The 25949-nt window shown below is 36.6% G+C and overlaps 1 protein-coding gene across 2 annotated transcripts in view; it reads right to left on the reverse strand.

Annotated features, from left to right (window-relative positions):
* LOC129420700 (cGMP-dependent protein kinase 1) overlaps positions 1-25949 on the reverse strand; it is a 189729-nt gene that overhangs the window by 22365 nt on the left and 141415 nt on the right. For both annotated transcript variants that reach the window (XM_055175719.2, XM_055175718.2), the window contains exons 8-9: positions 16999-17064; positions 11367-11441 (exon numbers count right to left, since the gene is read on the reverse strand). In XM_055175719.2, the coding sequence (XP_055031694.2) occupies positions 11367-11441; positions 16999-17064 (141 nt within the window). The remainder of the gene's footprint in view (positions 1-11366; positions 11442-16998; positions 17065-25949) is intronic.

Consider the following 25949-nt stretch of genomic DNA (forward strand, 5'->3'; position numbering starts at 1 on the left):
GAAATGTACCACCATTAGGTACATGAGTAATAAGTGGACAAGTGGAATAGGCTCTCTAAGGGAAATTTTTGAAATATTAATAATAAAAAAGTAAATCTTGATTGATTTTAGTGTTTTAGTTTATTTTGTGAAGCAGGAGTTTGGTCTATATAAGTTGTAATGTACTATAACATACTGCTTTTTTAAGTTTTTAATGCTGACGCAGCTTTGCACAGCACACTGTCTAACATTCACCTGCCTAACTGTTTAAACATGATGACAAGCAAAGAACAGGATAAGTTTAGAAATTAATTATCCGATGGTCAAAACTGGTGGGTGAATTATCAGATTAGATATTTGGCTTGTTATAAAACAGGCTGAAGTCTAAATTACATTATTCATTTAGCAGACACGTTTATCCATACACACGCAAACAATACATTTAATAAACAAAGCCATGTTTACAAGTAGGACTAGAGTTGAACTAAGTAAGATGACAGACATAAAATAGTTTTTTTTAAACAACTTTGGAAAAGTTAACTCATGTGAAAGTGCTTGTTCAGTGAGCAACATACCAAGCAAACTTTGTGACATTGACAGACGAAACCTGTGAAGACTTCAGTCAATAGTTGTGTCCCAATTTGAAGGCTACAACATCTGAAGGCTACATACTAAGACCGATTGCGTCACAGCAACGAAACTGAGGTCATGGACTTCAGAGGCTGCGACCTTCAAAGACTGAGTGCTCGCCTTCTGAGGTCGCATCCTTAGAAATGATCCAGCCTTCGAATTGGACACAGCTTATGACACAGAATAAAGTTGAACTTATAAAAGATGTAAAGATTGACACTGTCAGGTGACTTTAACTTAAGTGTGAAAGGACAGATGCAAAAATAAACAGCTTACATAAGCAGCGGTCGAGTCAGGTGTTCCCTGAGTGGATTGTGTAGTGGATACATGCAGAGCTCCTACTATATGATACAATGATCTTACTATCCTGGGCTGGTAAGCAAACCATGAAAAACTAATCAGAAGATGTTTACATTTACTTTAACAATTTAACAAAAAGCACGCTTATAAAAGTGACTTATAAAATAAAGAAAACAACAGATCTTCAGATTCATCTTATAGAGACAATACTATTGTCACGGTTAAATCCGTGTCATGTTTTGTTTCTGTTCTGATCGTTGTCACCTGGACATTCATTGATTAATCACCTGATTCATTCCACCTGTTTGTCATTAGTCTGTGTATTTATACCTGTGTTTGTGCAATACTGACTGCCGGTTCATTGTCATTTCTTTCATGTCTGTTCACGTTGGATGTTCCTGTGTTCATTACCTGCCCGTTGTTTGATTCCCGTGTTTTATTTCATGTTTTATTATTAAATGTCCTTATGTTTTGTGAACTCTGCACTTGTGTCCTTACTTCTGTTCCCCGTCGTGACAGAATGAACCGGCCATTCAAGAACGCAGCAAGTTCACGGAGGGCGCTCCCCCAGGAGTTTCGTCGAGGGGGAGTAGTGACATCGGGGTTCATTCCCCATCAGCCCCGATGTCTCTTGGGGACCACCGTGAGCGATTGCTCGCTCCTGCGGGCCTGCGGGAGGAGGATCGGCCCAGGCGGTCCCCCAACGGTTGAGTCGTCGTCGACGGTCCCTCGGACGACCACCATCCTGCTCGCAGGGGGATCCGGAACGGACCACGCCCGATCATTTCCACGGGGTGGCTACCGAGGGTCTCCGTTTCCGCGAGGGGATGGGAGATGATTTCCGGGGGCATCTGATCGTCGACGATTCCCAGGAGGGGGGTAATTCGTCTGCCTCGGTTCTCGGAGCAATCGCTCCGGTTCTCCTGGCGCATTCCGGCCCACCGTCTCGTTGGTTTCGTCCCGGAGGCTGCCGGCTTCGCCAGGGTCCCCAAGCCCTCCACCCCTCCCTTGGACTCTCGCTACCAGACTTTGTTTTTGTTTTGTTTTTATGTGAGTGTCTGGTAGCCACTCGTAGAGGGAGGGGTTATGTCACGGTTAAATCCGTGTCATGTTTTGTTTCTGTTCTGATCGTTGTCACCTGGACATTCATTGATTAATCACCTGATTCATTCCACCTGTTTGTCATTAGTCTGTGTATTTATACCTGTGTTTGTGCAATACTGACTGCCGGTTCATTGTCATTTCTTTCATGTCTGTTCACGTTGGATGTTCCTGTGTTCATTACCTGCCCGTTGTTTGATTCCCGTGTTTTATTTCATGTTTTATTATTAAATGTCCTTACGTTTTGTGAACTCTGCACTTGTGTCCTTACTTCTGTTCCCCGTCGTGACAACTATGAGAAGCTTAAAATTACTTTCAGCTAATAATTTTTTTTAAAGACACTACACTAAAAAAAAATCACTTTCACCAATTTTACTTAATCCTTTCATGTTAAGATTACTTAAAAAAATAACAATTTAACAATGTGAACTTAATTTGAGTTAATTCAATAAAAAGTGTGTCTTGTCAGCTTTACTGAAAACTTCTTTGTTCAGACAACATACATTGTTGCATTAAATTAACAGATGAATAAAACCAATACAGACTGGCACCTTATTGGCTAATGATGTTGCAGTGTTATGGGTAATTGTTGTCATGGCGCCCTCATGCAGAAATGTACCACCATTAGGTACATGAGTAATAAGTGGACAAGTGTAAGTCAATTAACTTGTTCCGATATATTTTAACGCTATCTCACAACATATTTTACGAGTTGGCTAATTCGTATTAATTCATACGACCACATTTGTAAGTTTTTGTATGATTTGCCTTGACCCCTGTGACGTTGGGGTTAGGTGGGGGGTTAGGGGTTGAGTTTCGTTGTTGTTTTTTTCCATGAGAATCGTACGCTTTTGCACGATTAACTTTGTATAAATTCATACAAATTAACTAACTTGTAAAATATGTATAAATTCTCGTGAGATCAGGCTGAATATATTTAGAAAGGGACGCACAAACAGATGAACGGACGTACGGTTTGAAATGTAACATTTAATTTCAAATATGTTTGTGATTTATTTGATACACTGTAATTAAAGGGTTTATATGATTAGTTGTATTAAGCAGCTGCACTATGATTGATTGATTGATTGATTGATTCAGGGTTATAAAGTTCATAAATAGGTGATTAAAGAGGGTGGAGTTTATATAATGGGATTATTCCAATTTTTGTGATCACAATTTTTGAACATGTAAATTACTGTTTGTTGAGATTATTTAAATGAATTGCGTGGAACCTGTGGACAATGTTTTTAAAGTAAATCCAACATTTAATTTTTCAGAGGGTACCTATTTAGGGAGAAAAGGAAAAAATTAGGATTTTCTCACATTCAGACCATTTAATATGTGTCTGTCACATATTCATGGATAAATAACATTTTAGATGTTTTTTTTTTTAAATATTGAGAGGGATGTGGCTGACAGGACAGAGTTTTAGGGGATCAGTCAACCAGTAAGGAACAGTGAAGATGAATAAAGAGGAGTGATTTTGTGCTATATAGAAGTGTAGATATGCTGGTGTTGAGCTGGTGACTGATCTGTATTTGGTAGTAAAGAGAGATGAAGAGACTTACAACATTTTATACCTACTGTATAATCTTTAATGTGTATTTGTATATGTAAATATGTTTTGGCAATGTAAAGTCACTTTATTACCATGCAATAAAGCTATTTTAAATCTTGAAGAGGTGTGGCAAGAGCTTTTTTGGGCCCCTGGACGACTAGTCAAGCCGTTGAATTTTAAATCATTTGAAGTGGTTTGATTGCCTGAGCAGAAAGTTCAGCAGTAAAGTACTGCAGTAGGCCAGTCTAGAACCAGTTTCTGGACAAGAGTCGTCAAGGCCATGTTGTCTTTGATCAGTTAAGATTAGTTGGCAGTCAAATACCACACCAAAGTTTCTGGTTGATGGTGTTGTAGTGCCTACCACTTTCAGAAATAAAGGTACAAAAGCTGTCACTGGGATGATACCTTTAAAAATGTCCTAATATTTAAAATGTCATTTTTAGATATATGTAGCTTTGAGTACAAAGGTGTACTTTTTGGCAGAGTAAGGGCTCAGTCACACCAAAAGCGTTTATGGCAGTTGCAGGCGCCTTTTTTGAATGATATTCTATGGGCAGGGCGCGTTTGCGCGCTGTTTATGCGCGCCGAGCGCCTTGCGGTTTTCTGCCGCCTGCCGCGCACGCGTTTTTGAAGGAGCGCTGAGAGCGGAGGAGCGCCTGACGTCATTCGCGTCTTCCATTGTCCAATCGAATGAGGGGAGAGGCGGGCCTTACGTTGTGGCGAGGGAAGTTTACAGTTGCTTTGAAGAACCGGACTCCACTCGCTCACTCTCTCCTGCGTGTTTGTGCTCCTCTTATCCTCAAACAAGGTCAGAGCAAGCGCCCTCTTTTTAAAGTTTCTGCTAATATGACAGTTAACAGCAAAAGAGCGCTCACGCTTCAATATTTGATTGACAAGACAGCTGACTCGGTGGTTGCTTAGCAATATGAAAAGCCGCGCTGCACTGCTCTTTTTAATAAAAGGCAGTGCGTCGCGCCTTGCGTTTGCAAGCGTTTAAAGCGCTTTTGGTGTGACTGAGCCCTAATGCTCCAGTGACAACTTTAATAAAATAGCAACCACCCAAAACACCTTAGCAACCACATATTAATGCCCTTTAATTAATTAACCCAATACAATACTTCGACATTGTGACTTTAAAAGTGGCGCATTGAAATAATATGTTAAAAGGTTTGTGCAAAAATATCCAGAGACGGTTTTACATGTCCATTTACAGCCCTAGGATTTGCCTTTAGAATGAAATGGTCTATTATTACCTTATTTGAAAGGGTCATGAATAATAATGTTGAGCTCTGCTCTGATTGGCTGTTTCACAGAGCAGCTCCTTCAGTAGCTCTGTGTGTGTATTAACATACCTTATGTTTGGGCCTGTAACAAAGATACATGCAGATTTTGAGGAATAATCAATCGTTTGGAGATTGTTAATGGATGTTTCTGAGTGGTAAGTTTGTGTTTTTTTTCTCAGTATGGACCTGCCAAACGTAACTGTAACAACAATAACATAGTACTTAATTTAATGTTGGAGCATACATCGGGACTGTAATGTCACAGTTGGTGTTATGTTGAGATTGGTCTGTTTTCCAGCTGTCTTTTGCATGCACAAGGTTTACATAAGGAGGAGGAAACAATCTTGTTTGAGGCTCACGATATGTCATTACCATGTACAGAACTCTTATTATTCATCTATGCATAGATAAATAATGTTTAAATTCTACGGCACCTTTAATTTAAAGGCACACACCACTTTTTTATTTTGTAATACTTTTCATATACACTCCTGCTGAATAAAGCTGCTAAAACACTGTTCACGGGTCAGCATTGCTGTTCTTGAGGAGGAGGCTGGTGGTCAGCCAATCAACTTTCAGTAAATTCTGTCTGTCACATATTCAGCTGTGCAATGCACTTTGCAGGGGCTTCTCTGCTGCCACATATAGACACTGTTTACAGCAAAGAGTTCCCATGAAAACAAGAGACCAGTGAGAGAGACAGGAGACAGCTGCACGCTACATCTAAAGCCCTTATTAATTTACAAACACAGTCAATGCACACATCGTGTTCATAGAGTAAAGTCAGTAGTAAACAAATGAAGGTAATTCATCAGGATTTGTTGACTGGCAGCATCAGATCAATGTGTCCATCCTGTATTTGAAGTGTTGAGGTGTCCCTGTGTGCTCAGCCAAATCAATCTGGAGGTTAATCCTGATCAGACTGACAGGTACAAAAAAACTATTCAAAGTGCTGCATTGTTGTGTAAACACGATACTGGCATTTCTAACTTCAATACTATATCTGGAAAAATGACAGTATATTTGATACCATTTTCGGTACCATGGGGCAAAATCTGCCACAACATTTAGCCCTTGAACTTTTTTTATTATAAAACAAATATAACAAAACAGATTTTTACATTTTAAACATGACTAGAAGGTCATTGCAGATTTTTTCTTCTCAGCTTCTGTCTAATGCTACAGGCCTATCATACTTTAGGAAATATTTTGGTTTTTCATTTAAAATAAACTTAACTGTCTAACTAATTTATTAACTAGTTAATGGTAGTACTTTACAATTAGGGTCCATTAAAGGTGCAGTGTGTAATTTTTAGAAGGATCTCTTGACAGAAATGCAATATAATATACAAAACTATATTATCAGGGGTGTATAAAGGCCTTTCATAATGAACGGTTATGTTTTTATTACATTACAATGAGACTTTTTCATCTACATACAAGAGGGTCCTCTTACAAGGAAGTCGCCATTTTGTGTCACCATATTTCTACAGAAGCCCTTAACGGACAAACTTTTTTTACGAAGCTGTCTCCGAAGATGACATGTTTGTCTGGTGGCAGCTTCTCTACGCGTTTTAAAAGCGAGGGGTGAGCAGTGAACTGAGCCATTGGTTGCAATTTGCAACCTTACCATTAGATGGCGCTAAAATTTACAAACTGCACCTTTAATAAAATGATTAACAATGAAAAATACTCATTGCAGTGTGAATGAACCAAAAATTAAATGATCCAGGTCAAATCCCAGATACATTTTTTTTGTGGAAAGGGATACTGTGGTGAGACCCGACATAGTTTAATACAGCATTACATAGGATTTATAGTAACACAAACGTGTTAAAAAGTCTTTAAAACAACCTGCTGATAAAAAACAATTATAAATGATAGTGGATGCCATGTGATCGGTGTGATTTTTGCAGCACACTGAATATCAGCAGCATTCATCTCTCAATCTGACTTCAATATGGTGTATGGTGTTGGGTAGCCAACAGCCCACCTGAGTCTTTCTGATGCTGTGCCACCGGCTCAGCATTTATTATGAAGAGCAGACGGCTGGAGGCAAATCAAGTCTCATCTGAGTCACACTTCCAGCTGTGTTGGACCAACAGCACTCGCAGTGAGAAAACATGAAACAGGTTTACCCCGACAACCCAGCTGAGACACGATGTGCAGTCAAACTCTTCAGAATATGTCGTTCATTTACACCGTGTAATGTTCAGCATTAAATACCCCATGATTTAGGGCTTTGCAAGGATCGTCAAAATCGATGTGTTTATTTTTAGAAATCATGAAAGTGTAGGACAGTAATGTCAAAAAGTTTGTCGCTTTTTTAAATAGCAAACAGACGTTTATGCCAAAACCATGAGGCATGATTTAATACTTGTATTTGCTAGTCATGTGATTTTAAAGACATGATGACATCAGAAATGATATTTTCCCTAAGCTTTTGAGAGAAATCTTTCATGTGCAGATTATAACGTCATTCTCATCATTCAAATGTACTGTACTTAAACTCTCTATTTGTAAATCTCAATTTGTGATGTCACACTGACAAATTCATTTGCATATCTCTGTCCCAACAAAAACACATACTTTTACATCATCGTATTGTTGTCTCTGCCCCAATCTGAATGAGTAGTTGTTTACAATCATGATAAGATTGTAATATACACTCACCTAAAGGATTATTAGGAACACCATACTAATACTGTGTTTGACCCCCTTTCGCCTTCAGAACTGCCTTAATTCTACGTGGTATTGATTCAACAAGGTGCTGAAAGCATTCTTTAGAAATGTTGGTCCATATTGATAGGATAGCATCTTGCAGTTGATCAAGATTTGTGGGATGCACATCCAGGGCACAAAGATCCCGTTCCACCACATCCCAAAGATGCTCTATTGGGTTGAGATCTGGTGACTGTGGGGGACATTTTAGTACATTGAACTCATTCTCATGTTCAAGAAACCAATTTGAAATTATTCAAGCTTTGTGACATGGTGCATTATCCTGTTGGAAGTAGCCATCAGAGGATGCGTACATTGTGGTCATAAAGGGATGGACATGGTCAGAAACAATGCTCAGGTAGGCCTTGGCATTTAAACGATGCCCAATTGGCACTAAGGGGCCAAAAGTGTGCCAAGAAAACACCCCCCACACCATTACACCACCAGCCTGCACAGTAGTAACAAGGCATGATGGATCCATGTTCTCATTCTGCTTACGCCAAATTCTGACTCTACCATCTGAATGTCTCAACAGAAATCGAGACTCATCAGACCAGGAAACTTTTTTCAGTCTTCAACTGTCCAATTTTGGTGAGCTCGTGCAAATTGTAGCCTCTTTTTCCTATTTGTAGTGAAGATGAGTGGTACCCGGTGGGGTCTTCTGCTGTTGTAGCCCATCCGCTTCAAGGTTGTGCGTGTTGTGGCTTCACAAATGCTGCATACCTCGGTTGTAACGAGTGGTTATTTCAGTCAAAGTTGCTCTTCTATCAGCTTGAATCATTCGACCCATTCTCCTCTGACCTCTAGCATCAACAAGGCATTTTCCCCACAGGACTGCCGCATGTTTTTTCCCTTTTAACACCATTCCATTCAAACTCTAGAAATGGTTGTGCGTGAAAACCGGAGTAACTGAGCAGATTGTGAAATACTCAGACCGTCCCGTCTGGTACCAACAACCATGCCACGCTCAAAATTGCTTAAATCACCTTTCTTTCCCTGAGTTCAGGAGATTGTCTTGACCAGGACCACACCCCTAAATGCATTGAAGCAACTGCCATGTGATTGGTTGATTAGATAATTGCATAAATGCGAAATTAAACAGGTGTTCCTAATGATCCTTTTGGTGAGTGTATTTGTCAGACAAATATTGTGCGAGAAATAGTTTATTTTTAACAAATGTCCTAGTCATATCAATGTTAATTTAGGTGCTTGTTCAGTACATTTCGCAGTAAACTGGATTGAGAACAAGCAGGGTTTTCGCAGTTGTCGCTCACTAGCGCGGTACCGCCTTCACTTTGTATCCTGATTGTAGTGCGAAATAAATAAACTCTATTGTTTTTATAATGTACCATATATTGTTTTTAGATAGCAAATATGACAGTTTTAAAACAAATAAGGTATTTATTTATTTATTGGTAAATCCAGAACAATAAACAGCAATGAGGTAGAATGCTAGGTAGGCTACACGTCTTTCTCCATAATAAAAGATTGAGGAGGGGGGGGTTCAAAGGTATAAGAGTTTAAGAGTTGGTTTCTCATGCTAACCATAGGCAAAGTGTCAAAAAAGCAGTTGGACGTGTTACAGAGTATTTCTGTGCCGAATGCACTTCGTCAGGGTTCGTACGAGTTTCAGAAAGGCTTTTTTTTCGAATACGGGTAGTGCCGCCTCACGATTAGTCGCGACTAATCGTTTGCAGAATAAAAGTTTTTGTTTACATAATAAATGTGTGTGTACTGTGTATAATAATTATGTTTATATAAATACACACACATAAATGTATAATTTTAAGAAAAAAATATATTTATAAAATAAATATTTATATTTATATATAATATAGATAACATATAAATATAAACATGTATATACACATGCAAATGTTTCTTAATTATATACATGCATGTGTGTATGTGTATTTATACATAATTATTATACACAGTACACCCACATATATTATGTAAACAAAAACTTTTATTCTGCAAACAATTAGTCGCGACTAATCGTGAGGCAGCGCTAAATACGGGTCCAGCTGACGTATCAGGGATAAGCCAAACGTATAATTTCTTTTTATGGGCATTTCCCCCGGAAAAGGACCGATGACGCTAGAAGTCACAGGCATCACTTAACGCGACAGCTTTGTTTTATAGCAAGACTCAACAATGGCACAAAAAAAGAAGTTTGTTTTTGGATGTAAGGAGAAGAAAGCCAGCATTATGGAAACAATGGATGTAGTTTGTTTATCCGGGGTAGCATCAGAGTTTTGCGTGTGTGTTTGTTTAACGCTGGATTTCGTTGAAAAGTCCCAACTGGGTCATGAGTTGCATGCAGTAAGTAAGAATTCTGTGTTATGTTGGAAATCGGCACGTAAGGGCATATAATGTAAATAGCCTGAACATGTAGTGAATCATAAGTTGTATAAAGTGTTGCTTGGCTCGTGACCTATAATAATATTATTATATAAATTAACATATATCTATAAAAAATATATCATGAAAACAAAGTCATCATTATTTAAATAAAATTTGACACATTCTTTTTTAGTCATTTTGGGGCAGTTTCCCGGACAGGGTTTAGGTTAATCCAGGACTAGGCCTTAGTTATATTAGGACACTAAAGTAGTTTATACAAACATAACTTATAAAAAAATACTGGTGTACATCTTGAGACAAAACATGGCACTGAAGCACAGTTTAATGAACTTTATTATAATTTTATGTTGGTTGTTTGACAGCGTGCTTCCTCATTCACGATTACTGAATGGAAATAAACGGCTTTTAAGCAACATGAGGGTGAATAAATGGCTAAATTGAAATATTTCAGTGAACTTTTCCTTTCATTTGAAATGGTGAAAAGTGTCCTAACTACAGACGGCTTATTTTAGTCTAATAATGCAACACTTGAGTCTCATCTCTAGGCTTTTAGCAGGCACTCTCTTTATTACGTACGCATTTATTACAGCTTCTATTTACAGCTAGAGCTCATCAACAATATGCAGCTATATAATTTTATGCATATTGAAACCACTTCTTCAAATTGACACCGGTCTCTTGCATGTGATTATAGTGTGCAGTGCACTGTATTGTGTTTTGCACAGACAACGTGCATTATGGGTAAACGTCTAATAAACTGACCCTCACTGATTCCTCAAGTCCTTATCGGTTACAATCAATTATGATGCATCAAATATAAAATTTCAATCAAATGCTATCCCACCATGTATATACAGTAAGAGTCACTGTAGAGTCAGCATGCTACCTTAGGATATAAACACACACTGTGTATGCAGACATGGCCACAAGAGGGCGCTATTACATCACTCACTGCACATGTACATGCCACACACGTTTTGTCAGAAATAAAGGTGTTAAAAAAGTCCACTTCTTTTAGGGCACCATATTCACACACAACATCTAGAGATCATCTTAGACAATAAGATGCATCACATGTTAGAAACAAACCTGATTCACTTCATCTTATTAAGACTACAAACAAATCAGCAGGCGGGATGTGGGTACTGAAATAGATTAAAGATCTTGTGGTGCTATACATGTGAATAAAAGTCAAGCAACAACAACGAAAGAAAAATAATCTCAAACTAAAAATAAAAAAGCTTTACAAAGTTTATAATCAGAGGTGATAAATCATTAATCGTTGATTAAATGTTTTAGTAACGTTACTAAACGAATGGTCTCTTGAGGATTTGACCAGTAACACAGGCTAACAGAACGGATGAATTCTTTCATAATTTGCAAACGTGTACATTAGCACTTCTATAGTGTCAACTCAGACTTACTTTAATTTGGCTCCAGCATCATCATAGCCTTTGTTTGAGACGTCATCCAGACCTCCAATCAAGTGTTTGAAGGAGCTGCAAGAATCAAAAGATATTTTTATGTGTACACATTTTCTTTCACTTAAATTGGTCAATTGAATTACATTGAAAAAACTCTTTTTAAAGTAATAAATGTTTCAAACAAAAATGCATTTTTGTCTAGAAAGCACAGCAAACAATAAATACAAATCTTATCACAATTCAAAAAGGATCAATAGAAATAAGCATAATTGCTTATTGTTGTGAATAACAACACATCTTTATAATCACATACACAACAACAATTGAAGCACAGTTTGATGAACTTTATGGACTTTATGATAATTGTATGGTGCTTGTTTGACAACATGTGTCCTCATTCACGTTTACACTCTAAAAAATGATGCTAAATAGCACTAAAAGTGGTTCACTGGCTCATAATCATAGGGGAAGCATTTTTAGTGCTAAACATCACCTGTGTAGAACTAGGGCTGCACAATTAATCGGGGGGAAAAAAATCACAATCTCAATTCAAACACACACAACCTCATTCCTGAATTATAACGATTCGTCTGTGTATTAAACCTCTAATAGAAAATAAATCTAAAAATGTAAATATGTGGGGGCGCTGTCGCAGAGTCAGAGAGAGCCGTCATCATGTAATGGAGGATTGTTAAATAGTGGGTTGCAATGACAAATGTTTATTGGTTCTTTTGTTTAAACACCGCATTGAAGCTCGCGTTTATTGTGTTTTGCTTTCACGGATTTGCAAGTGATGCATTTACTTGCTTTCGCGTATGCAAACTGTGTTAAAAGAAAAAAAGAAAAAACTTTAAGAAAAAAAATTAAGGAAAATGAAAGGAAAATAAAAACTACTCGATAGATAGATAGATAGATAGATAGATAGATAGATAGATAGATAGATAGATAGATAGATAGATAGATAGATAGATAGATAGATAGATAGATAGATAGATAGATAGATAGATAGATAGACTGTATTATATACAGTATTCAAAATAAGTACTGGGATAATAGTTTACACATTACATATATACACCATAGACTGTAAAAAAAGATGGACGTAGTGTCCATGACGTCACCCATAGGTTTCCGAAGATCGTTTTTGAAGCTTAAAGTAGGCATTGCCTGCCGCCACTCGCGGATATCCAAAAATGGGTAAAGAGGCAGGTGAGTGAAACTGAGGTGACTGGTTGCTGAAACCACGCCTGCCTAGTGATGGCCGTGGCTGTTCAACCGTCAATCAAGTGGCCACACCCTTAATTATGCAGAACTTTAAGGCTTAATATAATTTAAACGGATGAGTTACAAAAAAATTCACCCCCCTCACAGTTGTCATGAAGAGCAAAATTAGCTATATGCCAGGTTGTAAACATATTATTTTCTACTGTAAAGTTGGGCATTTTAACATGGAGGTCTAAGGGATTGACTCCCTTTTGGAGCCAGCCTCTAGCGGCCAGTCGATGAATTGCGGTTTAAATCACTTCCGTATTGGCTTCATCAGAGAGATCGGAAGGTTGGCCCTCGATATAAACTAATGTCGACGATCAAGGGCAAACACCTTCTTTCACCCAGTTATAAAATTATATTCATTAGTGAGTCATTGAAACTTATATTTATAAAAAATAATTTAAACCAATTAAACAGTTTTAAAGATATTGCTGCAATATATTTTTGTCAGAAACTCCAGTTAATTATGTTATTTTGATGCAACACGTGAGTCTCATCTCTACAGGCACTCTCTTCATTAAGCATGGATGGTACTCTCTTTATAGTATTTTTATCATTTTTATCATTTCATCATCTGTTTTATAATAGATTTACGGTATAAAGTGTATAGATTGTTTCATCTGGCGCATGTACGGTGATGCGGCAAGCGAACTTTACTTCCGGTTTCTGTTTGTTTAATGGTCTGACTAGTTGCTGAAACTGAACTCTTAAACAAATAACTCGAAAATAAATGTTTTGGGTTCCTATGTAATCTACATGTTGTTTATTTTGCTTTTTATATAAGTAAACTACTTTAAAAGGACTTTGTTGTCATTTTTTCTTCACAGAGTCTACCGGAAGTTACGTGATGACCACGAAAGCCGCGTGTTTACGTTGTTACTGCTGAAACCGTCTATAGGGTCACTTAAGACCGAATATGATTGGTGAAACAGTCATCCATCTAAGATTTCTATGTTAATAATATTTACTATTACCTAACCCAACTAAACTGTGAGATTATTATATTGTGAGTAATATGCAAGCTCACTGTGAATTCAAAATGTTGAGTTCATGGTATGAGTGCACAATAAGTGTGCCATATACTATATAAAAGGTCAAGGCATCAAAAAGCCTATAAATAAAGCTCACATAGACTGGATATAAAAGTGACAGAGATTCACAGATGCGTGTTTTCCAAGCATTGTGGCCTAGTGGTTAGAGTCAGACTTGAATGTAACACAGAGGTTGTTGGTTTGAATCCCACAGATTGCAGGAAGTGACCAAAGTGTTTGCAGTGATAGTTGCTCAATGTCTGTGTCTGTGTGTAGTTTCTTTGTGTTCATGACTTGCAGTGGATGGGTTAAAAGCAGATACAATTATTTCTCTATCACTTTTTTATTGGTCACTTTATTGAAGGTGTTTGATTGTAATAATCTGGAGAAAATCCGTAAAATAACAGCTGCAGAACTTTTAAAGAAAAAATCTGTAAAATTATTGTTTTTGGACTTTATTAGAGTTAAGAAATTTTACTTTAATTTTATGATTTTTGTTTGGAAGCCACTGCTGCCCGTCATTAACAATTTTTTGAACATTTTTTACAGTGCAGGACGTAAATAGGTTATTAATTGGCTGTAGTTGCTTTAACATAACCAGCATGCAAATAAAGTGATTTCCAAACCTACTTCTAGACCCAACTGTAAAGATACACTGTAATAAATATTTTGTGTATTTAATTTCTGAAACAAGCTAAATATATGATATATGACTGTCCTGATACATCATAAGAGATATAGACACAAAGTCCGTTTCCATTACTGCACCTGCAGGTAAATTCTCAGAATTATTTTACATTTTTATTATAGCATTTTGAAATGCCCAAAACTAGCAGGGTAAAAATATTTTATGATGAAGGGTTGCTATTTGAAATGATAAATCATAATGTCTTTCTTTGATGTTGGCATGATTCATTAGGCGTTTGGAGTCCTGTCAGAGGAGGTCACAGGCGACTTTAGTAACATGAGATCTGATTTATTACACACAGATTTAAAGGCTGGTTGAACTGTCCTCAATGAAATTGCGAACTCATACTTACATTACTGCTATTAAAATACGAATGCACTGACATTGACACTATTAATGGACCAACAAGCTCCTTCTTAAAGGGCACATATTATGGCCATTTTTACAACATGTAATTTAAGCTCAGGTTTCAGCTCAAAATACAACACAGGTCATTTATTATAGCATGTCCAAAATGCCCCTATTTGGGTGGGAGCAAATAGGGTGGGAGCGTGCCTGTACCTTTAAATGCAAATGAACCACAGCTCCTTACTCCCTTACCAAAAGACAGTGAGTGCTTTTAGTTAAAATAGATTTGATTCCTGTGAATACAATCTGGGACAATAGTATCTTTAGTTGCATTAGTGCTAAAACATGTATACAAACACATTAAAAAATAACCTGATCTCACAAAATACGTGAAATAGTCACGCATTATTTTGCTCAGTTTTGGATGACATTGTCACGTATTTCCACCATATTACGTGCCCCTGACACGACTTTCTTTTCTGTGACAGTTTCACGTATTGGTTACTCAACTGTTTTTCCTATTTTCTTACAATTGTCGCTTCGGTTTGGGGTTAGAATAACTTTCTGTTACATAAAATGACATCCTTACCCAAACCCAACTCTAACCCTAACGTCAGGCGACAATGGTTTAAAAAGCATACGAATTTTTTTTTATAAACCAATACATTAAGTGACATCGTAACGCAAACAGCAAATCTAACCCCAAACCGAAGCGACAATTGTTTTAAAATAGGAAAAACAGTTAAGTAACCAATACGTGAAACTGTCCCGGAAAAGAAAGTCGTGTCAGGGGCCCGTAATATGGTGGAAATACGTGACGCAAAACTGAGCAAAATAATGCGTGACTATTTCACGGAAATTTGTGAGATCAGGTAGTAAAAAAAGCTTTTGTGTAAAGTTAAAGGGACACTCCACTTTTTTCAAAAATATTCTAATTTTCCAGCTCCCCTAGAGTTAAACAGTTGATTTTTACCTTTTTGGAATCCATTCAGCTGATCATCGGGTCTGGCGGTACCATTTTTAGCATAGCTTATAGCAAAATCCATTGAATCTTGTAAAGTTTTAAATAGGAAACATATTGAAACTCTTTGGTTATTTTTAGCGCAATGCTAATGGTCTAATCAGATTTAATGGATTATGCTAAACTATGCTAAAATAGATCAGCTGAATGGATTCCGAAACGGTAAAAAAGCAAATGTTTAACTCTAGGTGAGCTGGAAAATGAGCATATTTTCAAAAAAGTGGAATGTCCCTTTAAGCAGTCAGTCAGTGGCTGTGGGCGGAGCTTTATCAGTGTGATGTCACATTAACAAGAGAATCAAAAGAAGGAGATGGTGTATTTTTTCATTGTAGTGTTGTTATGTTCACTCACTGCCAACGCATATTTATGTCCAAACATATTGTAAAAGTGGATTTTGCATAATATGAGCACTTTAAAGTTGCAGAGTGTCATGGTAAGTTTAATGATGTGTCAGTATGACTCTAATTGTTCCATTAATGGGTGAAATGACCTGTTAGAGTCACATCTAAAAGCTAAAAGCTTACAAAAACTAACCTATTCAATTCTACTGCCAGTCATCTTAAAACAAGGACGAGAAAATCTAATTCAGTCTATACACATACAAAACATTACACACCGCTGGTTTAGACTGGAGAATATTAAATTCCTGTTACTATAGCAACCCATTCATTTCCATATGAAAAAGAAGTAAAACTTTAATGTTTTGTTTTGTTGTTTTTTGAAAGTCCACTGGATATTTATTCTTTTATTTTCACAATATGCCTGTGTAATAAAGACTGTAATTGAGTTTGTTCACATCCTTGAATGCTGTATCTATTTATTCAGAAACTGACTATGATGATGCGCACATCTTGTTATTGCTACGTGTCCGTTCAAATCTCCAACTGATCACAGGACAGCCAGCAAACAAAATCACAAAAACAACATTCATTTAATGAGCTGTGTCTGCATACAGTATTTTTTCTTTTTCTTATTTTAGTGCACACTTGAGACAGAAAGCGTCTGGAGGGACGACAGGAGATCTGTCAGTTCTGCTGGCTAAGACTTTATTCTGTCAAACAAGCACACGCTTTATTTTCCACACAATCTGCTGTCATCCGCTCTGCATGGTGAAGCAACTGGTGTAAACCAGCAGAAGTTACCGCGGTGAAAGTCATGGAAGGTCAAATCAAATGATCGGCAATAATTTAATGTGCCCAAAGTGGAAAAGATGAGAGCCTAATCAGATTTCACAGCACACAAACACACAGACGTTATACAGGAAGATAAACTCACTCTCTGTCAATGACGAGACAGGTGACAGATTCAGCAGCGATGACATTAGCCGTCCTGATGTCTTCTCTGAAAACAAAGAACACATGTCAGTCAAATAGCCATGAGTGTATTATTACTGATCAATTACTGAGACACAGGATAATAGAAACTGAATATCTCATGAGCTGTCTGTGTGTTTATAGAGCAATCTCTTCTTCATGCATGAAGGCATATATCTGAACTCAAAAACAGGTGCAATGGGATTTTCTGTAATAAACATTTGTGTGACTATCAGTCAGAAATTGTGCTTTATGTTACTGATAGCAATAAAAAAATATACATATTGACAAGCAAGAAATGATAATGCTAAGCACAATCTTATACCGAGTTTAGATGTTTACGGTTGCTGAGTGTTATTGCAACTTCAATATTAATATTGAACAATATGTCTGTTAATTTATGACTAATCTGATCAATATTTTGAGTTGTAATGATACATGTTATAATATTACTCATACTGGTTTGAGTATTTTGTTTTTATATCAAGTTACATTTTTCACATTTTCATGCCTTGCCTGAGCTGCGTGTCGGGACCTCATTTGTGCTTTACAACGTCTGCATTTGCGAAACGTAGCATGCAGCTTACCAGTACAACAATCTCAACTTCACATTCATTTATTTTACATACATTTACAAGCAAAATCTTTCAAGACACTTATTTAACTGTCAGTGTCGTTTATATAAATGCGATTTGTTTAATGCACATTGTTTTCTGGATTCATTCAGTGCAGGAGAGAGTGAAAGACAGCAGAACACAAACACGTTCCCCTATAACATTGAATTGTTTTCATTTTTGTTAATTTCTATGTTTTAATATATTCATATTATATTCATGGGCCATTCCACCGAATTGGTGCCATTTGTGTTCCCCAGGACATTATATGTATAAAATTGCATATAAACTAACTCTAAAAACATTTTATTATGAAGCAAAGGGGCTTGCATGTTAATCTAGCACCAAATTGAAACTATATAGTTTAATACATTAATAAAAACGACATAAAACACTGAAAACTGCATTTTTTATCTATCTTTCTCTCTTTATACTTTTCCTTTAAATATAAAGCATACAATTTTTTGATATCTTAATTGTTTTGCATTTTTTGTGTGGGTCCATATCTCATCTTTGCTTTAAATATTGTTTACCATTGAAAAATTCATAATATCCCTGTTACCCAACACGTTCCCCCTCTGAAAATCTAGGAATTTTCAAAAGTCATATTTTCAAGAGGAATTTACATCATCTGGATCTTCTGAAGGCCATGTGAAGTTCAAAAAGTCACTTTTCTCATTTTCATTTTCTTTTCTGTATATTTTATGATATTGATGTTGCGACTGTGAATGTCAATCTTTATGTTATTTGATGTTATCGGTTTATTAAAAAACAAACAAACAAAAAAAATCGTAAATCACTAGAATTTGCTTAGTGAGTGTCTTCACGCTAAAAGCCCAGACCTGTGTTTCCCGATAACGTTGTCTCTTAGCGCGCTACGAAGACTCTTAAGTTAAACCTTAACTACAGTTATACCTTTTCTAGGCGTGTTTCCCGAACTGTACCTTAGCGGGTTTCTTAAGGTATACTTTCTTACGAACGACGTTACCAGGTGCTGTCCATGGCGATGGTGCTGAATAGGTTGATATCGATCGCTCGACAATCAATTGTTCACTTTATGTAATATGTTTCGCTGCGTTATAAGATAGCAGTGTTCTTTATTAAAGAAACATTTAAGAAACATTTCAAGTTAAATTTATTAGGAATATCTTGTAAAAATATTTCAAATTGCAAACAACTAAATTCAACCTTATTATAGTATATTTTATTTTATATTAAACAAGTGCAAAACCCGCAACTTCATTTCCAAACGTATCATGCATAAACTGCTCCATTGCATCTGCTATGCCTTCACTTTAAAGGATAATTTATATTAGTGCTTCTCAATAAGTGCGTTGCACAGGGGAATAATAATGGTTGTGCAAGTCACCTGGCTTGACTGTGCATTACACTTAAACTATATAAAAACAAACTGTTGTTGTTCATTAGTTCACGCGTTTATTGTGCTTGGACAATGTATGTGCAAGCAGCGCGTTTGCAATACGGATAAAGCTTATGGACGCATTTCTGGAGCCTGTCTGTCTACCTCAAATATAACATATAAAATATATATTCTATAATAGCCTATATACATTTTTTTGTATGATTGCTTTAGATTTTAGCTTTGATTAGTTTTTATGCGTAAAATTTGTTGACCTTAATACAAGTAGTAATCAAGTGGAGCAGTTTATTTTGAATGCAGTTGCCTCAAAGTTATAAAACATAAAAAAACTTCGCAAAGTCGAATTAATATTAATAATCATAATTAGAAAAATCAACAATTATGATTTTTTGATGAATGTGATCCCGTGGCATTCGATTTTTACCTGATTTATTTATTTGCAGTAGCCGGTAGGCTAAAGATTTAACGGATATGAAATGCACAAATGAAATAGTGAGATTCGCTGTATAGCTGCCATATTTTTACCAACTGCTTCACCCAAAATATTTTTTAAATAGTTTTTTTTAAGTCTGTAGCATTTAATAGTTCGAAGCTGATGTTCCTTTGGGAAACAAAATAAAAAAAACTAACAACCATCAGTGTAAGGATGTCTAATTGTGTGAATGTTTTATTCTTTAAATATAAAAATATTTGAGTGTATTGCAACTTTTTTTATATACAAATATTTAGTTTTATAGACTGCAATGTAAGCTTTTATCACAGTGATGGCCCCTAGCGGAGTCAAGCGGGATAAGGTAAAGCTAAGAGTGCTCCAGACCAACCTTCCGAACGAATGACTTACAGAAGTGATACGTAACTAAGAACGTTTCGGGGAAACACGTATTAACGATAAGGTACAGCTTAAGGTACAACTTAAGAACGACGTAGAGCTAAGAAGGTTTCGGGGAACGCAGCCCAGTCCTGTTACAGTCCTTTCCCGTAAGTAATGAGAAGAAAACTTTCTAAGTAACCCTGTTAACTTTTTCCCTTTTTCCCCTGTTTAAGTTTAATGCCTTCCAGTAATGCCTAAACATACAATATATCAAATGAAAGAACAGAAAAACTTTCATTTTACTAGGAGTTTAACGATACACTAAGCTCATGCACGGTTCGATCTGTATCTCGATGCTGGGCCTGCGATACGAAACACATCACATTTTTTAGCAAATTAAAAAAAAAGTACATTTCAGATTAATTTTCATAATATTAACAATTTCAGTAACTTTTTGTTGTACATAAAACTTATTAAAGAATTTTAACATTTTAAGGCTTAACTGAACCTTCTGTACTGCAGGTCTGTCACTGAAAAAAGGGACATTTTACATAAAATTTGAATTAAGGGACTTAGCAGGGGCGTTGTTAGACATAAAGATCTACTTTTTTGAAAGCCTAACACATTTATACAATGTCCTTTGCTTAACTCATTATTTCTACATGTATTTAAAATATTAAAGTATCATGTTCATTATATTTAACATAACCATTGTTAACATGTTTGGAGGCATAAATGGCATAAAATTATTGGAAATAATGACAGCAGAGAACATATTTTCTTGCACACTTGCATTTTACATTATACAGTGATAACAATGATTAATAACTTATTTTTTACAAAAAATATTTTAACAATAACACTATTTTAAGAAACCAGTAATTTTATGACTGTTTTACTAAAATAATCTCAGTCATAGTTACTGCCAGCTTTGTCCTACAGCTAGTGAACTAAATATTAATTTCATATTTGAAAATACAGAAAAGTATAACACATGTGTTGATTTTCTCAGCAACAATGCAATTCTATAGACTTGACAAGAGGTTTACTTGAGAGTTTTCCTCTAGTCTGATTCCTTAAAATCATCATCTTTCATTTCTGCTTCCCTTTGTCTGTTTTGCACAAAACATTTCTGATGTCCATCTACAGGAGCCAAGAGGGATCGATTTAAAATAAGATTATCATTAATATTTAGATACTTAATTTAGTTTTGTCGTGTTTTCATAAGATATCTCAATCGCGTTCGTCCCCTGGACTTTTGTATGCGGCTGCGCAGGGCTGAATGGACAGAAGCGCGTGTCCGGACATGTTTTGGTGCGTGCACACGTCCGTGCGATTGATTAATATTCCCGTCGAGTGACATGAAAACAAAATGCTGCCAGACGTTGGACTTAAAAGATGACGGGGCATCATCTATATCAAGAAGTCATGTTGCTGACCTTCAGTTTAACCTGCAGGTGACTCAAGCGATGTCTGTGTGACTGCGGTGAAGCACAGGTGACGCTGGCGCAGAGTAGGTCACGTGTTGACCGGTCAACGAATACAATTTAAAGAACGTCCTCGTATAAATATCCCCATCGTGCTACGATGCACACCGTGACATTTTTTTGTAAAGTATCGTACTGCAAAGTATCGTAATCCTACCTTTATTTGTTCTCTTTTTAACTCATCAAAGGCTTTACAAACAAGGTCCAGTTCGACGCCGGATTTGCATATAGCTGTACTCGTAACTCTTTATCTCCTCCCACTGTACGCTTCCAAGAGTTTGGCCTTTTTCGAAACAAAAAAATAACGAAAAGGATGTTCTGTCTTTTATAAATCTGACAACACGAAAGACTTTATGGACATATTAAGGATGAAATACTACGCTATAGATACAAATGAGACTGACAGAAACTGTGTATGTTATAATCTTTAATATATATAAAACATTTTTAAGTGTTATTTCTACCATAGACCCCATAACGTGGTACATACTATTATTGTAATATAAAATCCCTTCCCTACAGGCATCTGTAAATCATTTAATCAACAAGAGGAAAACAACTCATCGAAAGCCATTAGACTGTAGCAGAGAAATGATCAACTCTGTAAGATTTATTCTTCATAATCAGTGATAAACCAAACAGTGTTAATCATCATCCATTATTACTGCACGGCACTTTCACTTCACAGCATAACAAAACACTCGGCGCTGTAACATCACACACACGCACAAAACGATAAACGCAAGGGACGAGATACACTGGGACAAAGACAAAAAAATACATTAAAGTACATTTGCAGTATGATTATGAAGCAGTATATCAATTCCTGTACAAAGCATAAAGTTTTAACAGTGGATAAGTAGATACTTTATTTACTGTCACAGTATGTGATTTTAGATGCAGGGAGATTTTCAGAGAGTATTTGTACTGGGGTCTCTGATGAATGTAACAGCTGCGGTCGACTGAAATGATGATCATGATGAAGGAAACTACGGTTGTGACCGACCCCAAAAGCTTAGGCAGCTGACTTTGAAGCAATGACTTTGGGGGCAGCACTGTGCATGAAGGCATCTCCGGGAAACACATTCGGAGAGCCTTCATAGGCTGTTTGAAATATAAACAGAGTTAATTCTTGCTAGAAATGCTATCAAAAGTGAATATACAACTTTATTTACACAACAACTGTGCTCCAGACACTTTCTTGGCCGTCATTTAATTTTTTTGGAACTCGGCTCAACCAATCACATTTCCCATGCACAAACACGCATAAAATTGTGGAAAATGAAAGGCAGCGAAGGATACATCCACACAGGAAATCGACCTGATGAATGAGACAGCAAGTTAAGCAAACATTGGATTGGGACATGCGTTGATGCCGAGGCAGCATTTCAGAGCTTTCGGACACAGCCTGTCACAATATCCTGAATGTTTTCAGGAGCCAGGCGGAGTCACTGTCCAACTCAATCCATGACTGAATGGCACTGTCATCTTGATCCACCTAACCAATAGTGTAAGTACAGTAAAGCCATTAATTCACTTAGTCAAATAGTCATCAAGCCCACTCTGAAAAGACACCTGAAGAGTACAAATGTTTCCAGAAACTGAGACGACAGATCTTGAGGAACTCTTCCCATGGGACGACCATGTTGAAGGAGATTTTTGGAAGTGTATTATTAAAAACCCAGCTGAGTTCATTTTTATTGGCAGTGCCTCTTTTGACTTGAGCTCATAAACAAGCAACCACCCAGAACACCCTAGCAACAGCATTATAATGCCCTGGCAACCACTCACATAACCAAAGGCACGGTGGCAGTGAGTTTTGCATGAGCAAACTTGTGTCACATTTACTCAGTCTTTTACAGATACACTTAACATTTCACTGCACATCAAAAACACCAAAAAACACCAACAAAACCATCTGCTTACAGCAGGTCTTCTGCATTGTATGTACTCATCAAATTATCTCATTTATGTATGTCTAATAACAGTGGATATCCTCTATGCTATACCATACTTGAACCGTACTTGAATGCTTTACCGTGAATATAGTCTGGAGTAGGTCTGAGATGTTATCAGAAAGTCCCTCCAGTTTTTCGCACACCATGCAAAATCATCAAAATTATTTTGCGATCCTGCATAATTGTTTTTTTTCTCGCAAAATAATTTTTTATATAAAATTATAGAATATTCTGTCATGATACAAAGTAGACAACTTGGTGAACATTTTGGCTTTATTTTACGAACGCACATGAACAATCTCAAGCATGTGCGCTAGGGTTGTGACAATTAATCGGGCAAGTGCACGTTTTCTCAATGAATGAATTTGAATGAATTACGGTGAAATGCAGCCACATCCCAAACCCAGGGGGCGCTCTCGCTTAGAATCACCATTTGTGCATGCCACAGAAGAAGTAGCATACCAAACACTATTCCAGGAAATGTCTAAAGGAATATTTATATTTCTGTTCTTCAGATTGTTTCAGGTATTTTCATGATAATAAAGAATATTTTAAACGATTGTGTTTGACGTGTGTTGCTTTTTTAAATGCACGTTATAAACTTGTAGTGATTTTAGATTGATAAGGGCTTCCTACTGATCACGGAGCCGTAGTACATGCACAAGCTGTGCATGAAACACTGTATCGGAGTCTTACGATTCATGAATCGATTTTAGACAGGTCTTTTTAATGGGAGCGCGATGCATCGATGCACATCCCTAATGTGCGCATGTTTCCTGTCAGTGCAGGAAGACTGAACTCCTTTCAGGCTTTGCACACTTGAACGGTCACATGCACGCATTACAATAACACACAAGAAAACACACATTTTAGAGAAAAGGTAGTTTTAGACTTCTGGCTATTGTGCATTACTGGTCAGTGGTTTTTAACTTTTTAAAGATCGACCTTAAAAAAAAAAAAAAAAGATTACGCGACTCACTGTCTCAGTCATACCTGTCAAACCTCCAGTTTTTCCTAGAATTATCCCGTATCTTACTATTCATTCCCGCTGTTTAAACAATGTCCTATTTCCCCCGTATGTCTTATAAAACCAGTAAATGTGTGATTAAAACAAGCTAAATAATCTGCCAATGGGGTATGAAATCTTTAAATACATTTTTCTTGAATTGGGTGTGAAACTTATTTTAAGATTTTTTTCATACCTTGTTTTTTTGTTGCTTATTTTATTTGTTGCTTATTTTAAGCACAAATTCACTTAAATAGACTTATTTTATAGAAAATATATCTTGATTTAAGAATTGTAAGATAATTCAGTAACTCTTTACACTAAGGTTCATTAGTTAACATTAGTTAATGTATTAAATAACATGAACAATACATTTGTTACAGTATTTATAAATCTTTGTTAAGGAAGTTAATACGCACAACCGGCGCAACGTCATAGAATGTCTCTGAACGGGTTCACGCCCACTTTTGGGGGAAAATAAACTAGACTTTCCATTAACTTCCATTCAAAATAGCGGAACAAAGCAACGCTCGTACACAGCCGGCAGGCGTAAATAACTTAAGAAATCACTCAGATTAAACATGTTGAGTAATTTTCTGTCCACCCTGCCTGCCATAGAGTGCGAAAGATACATTAACATATTTAATTTGGTCAATATAAAAACATGTCCTTTTCATTCTCACAGCGTCAAATTTGTGTAACAACGCTCCCTATTGGCCAGAGGTGTCTTACCCGGACATTTACTTGTACCTCATTGAGTCAACAGGGAAGCAAGTGAATAATTTTACTTCGTATTTGAAAGTTACTTCGTATTTATATATTATGTCTTTATATTTAGAGTAATGAGTGCACTTTTTCGTCGAGTCATACAACTAACTGGCTTAGCGATATTTCCAGCAATCACTGGATGGCGTTGTTACACAAATTTGACGCTGGGAGAATGAAAGGGACATGTTTTTATATTGACCAAATTAAATGTGTTAATGTATCTTTCGGGCTCTATGGCAGGCAGGGTGGACAGATAATTACTCAACATGTTTAATCTGAGTGATGTCATAAGATATTTACGCCTGCCGGCTGTGTATAAAAGTTGCTTTGTTCCGCTATTTTGAATGGAAGTCAATGGAAGGTCTGTTTTTTCCCCCAAAAAGGGGCGGTGACGAAATTTACAGTCAAGTTCCCGGATGTGACGGTAGTCCGTATAGAAATAAAGCTTTTAATTGTTTGCTCATGTTCGTTCAAGATTCAAGATTTTAATAAAGTATTAATAATTGTTGAAATTAACATTAACAAAGATTAATAAATGCTGTATAAGTGCAGTTCATTATTAGTTCATGTTAACTAATGTAGTTAACTAATGTTAACTAATGAACCTTATTGTAAAGTGTAATCGATATTTCGGAAAACAAGACAACAAGTCGGAGCCGATGGTGTAGTGGGCAGCGCTCTGACATGTGGTGCTTTCGCACTTTAGGCGACCCAAGTTCGATTCCCGGCTTGTGGTCAGTTGCCGATCCCATACCCCTCTCTCCATCCTGTACTTTCCTGTCCTCTCCTTAATCACTGTCAAATAAAGGCAAAAAAAGAAAAAGAAAAAAGAAAACAAGACTACAATACTAAGTAAGAGAGCATTTTTTGCAATGTACCTATCCATTC

This window comes from Misgurnus anguillicaudatus, chromosome 4, assembly GCF_027580225.2.
Source record: "Misgurnus anguillicaudatus chromosome 4, ASM2758022v2, whole genome shotgun sequence".
NCBI classification, from domain to species: domain Eukaryota; kingdom Metazoa; phylum Chordata; class Actinopteri; order Cypriniformes; family Cobitidae; genus Misgurnus; species Misgurnus anguillicaudatus.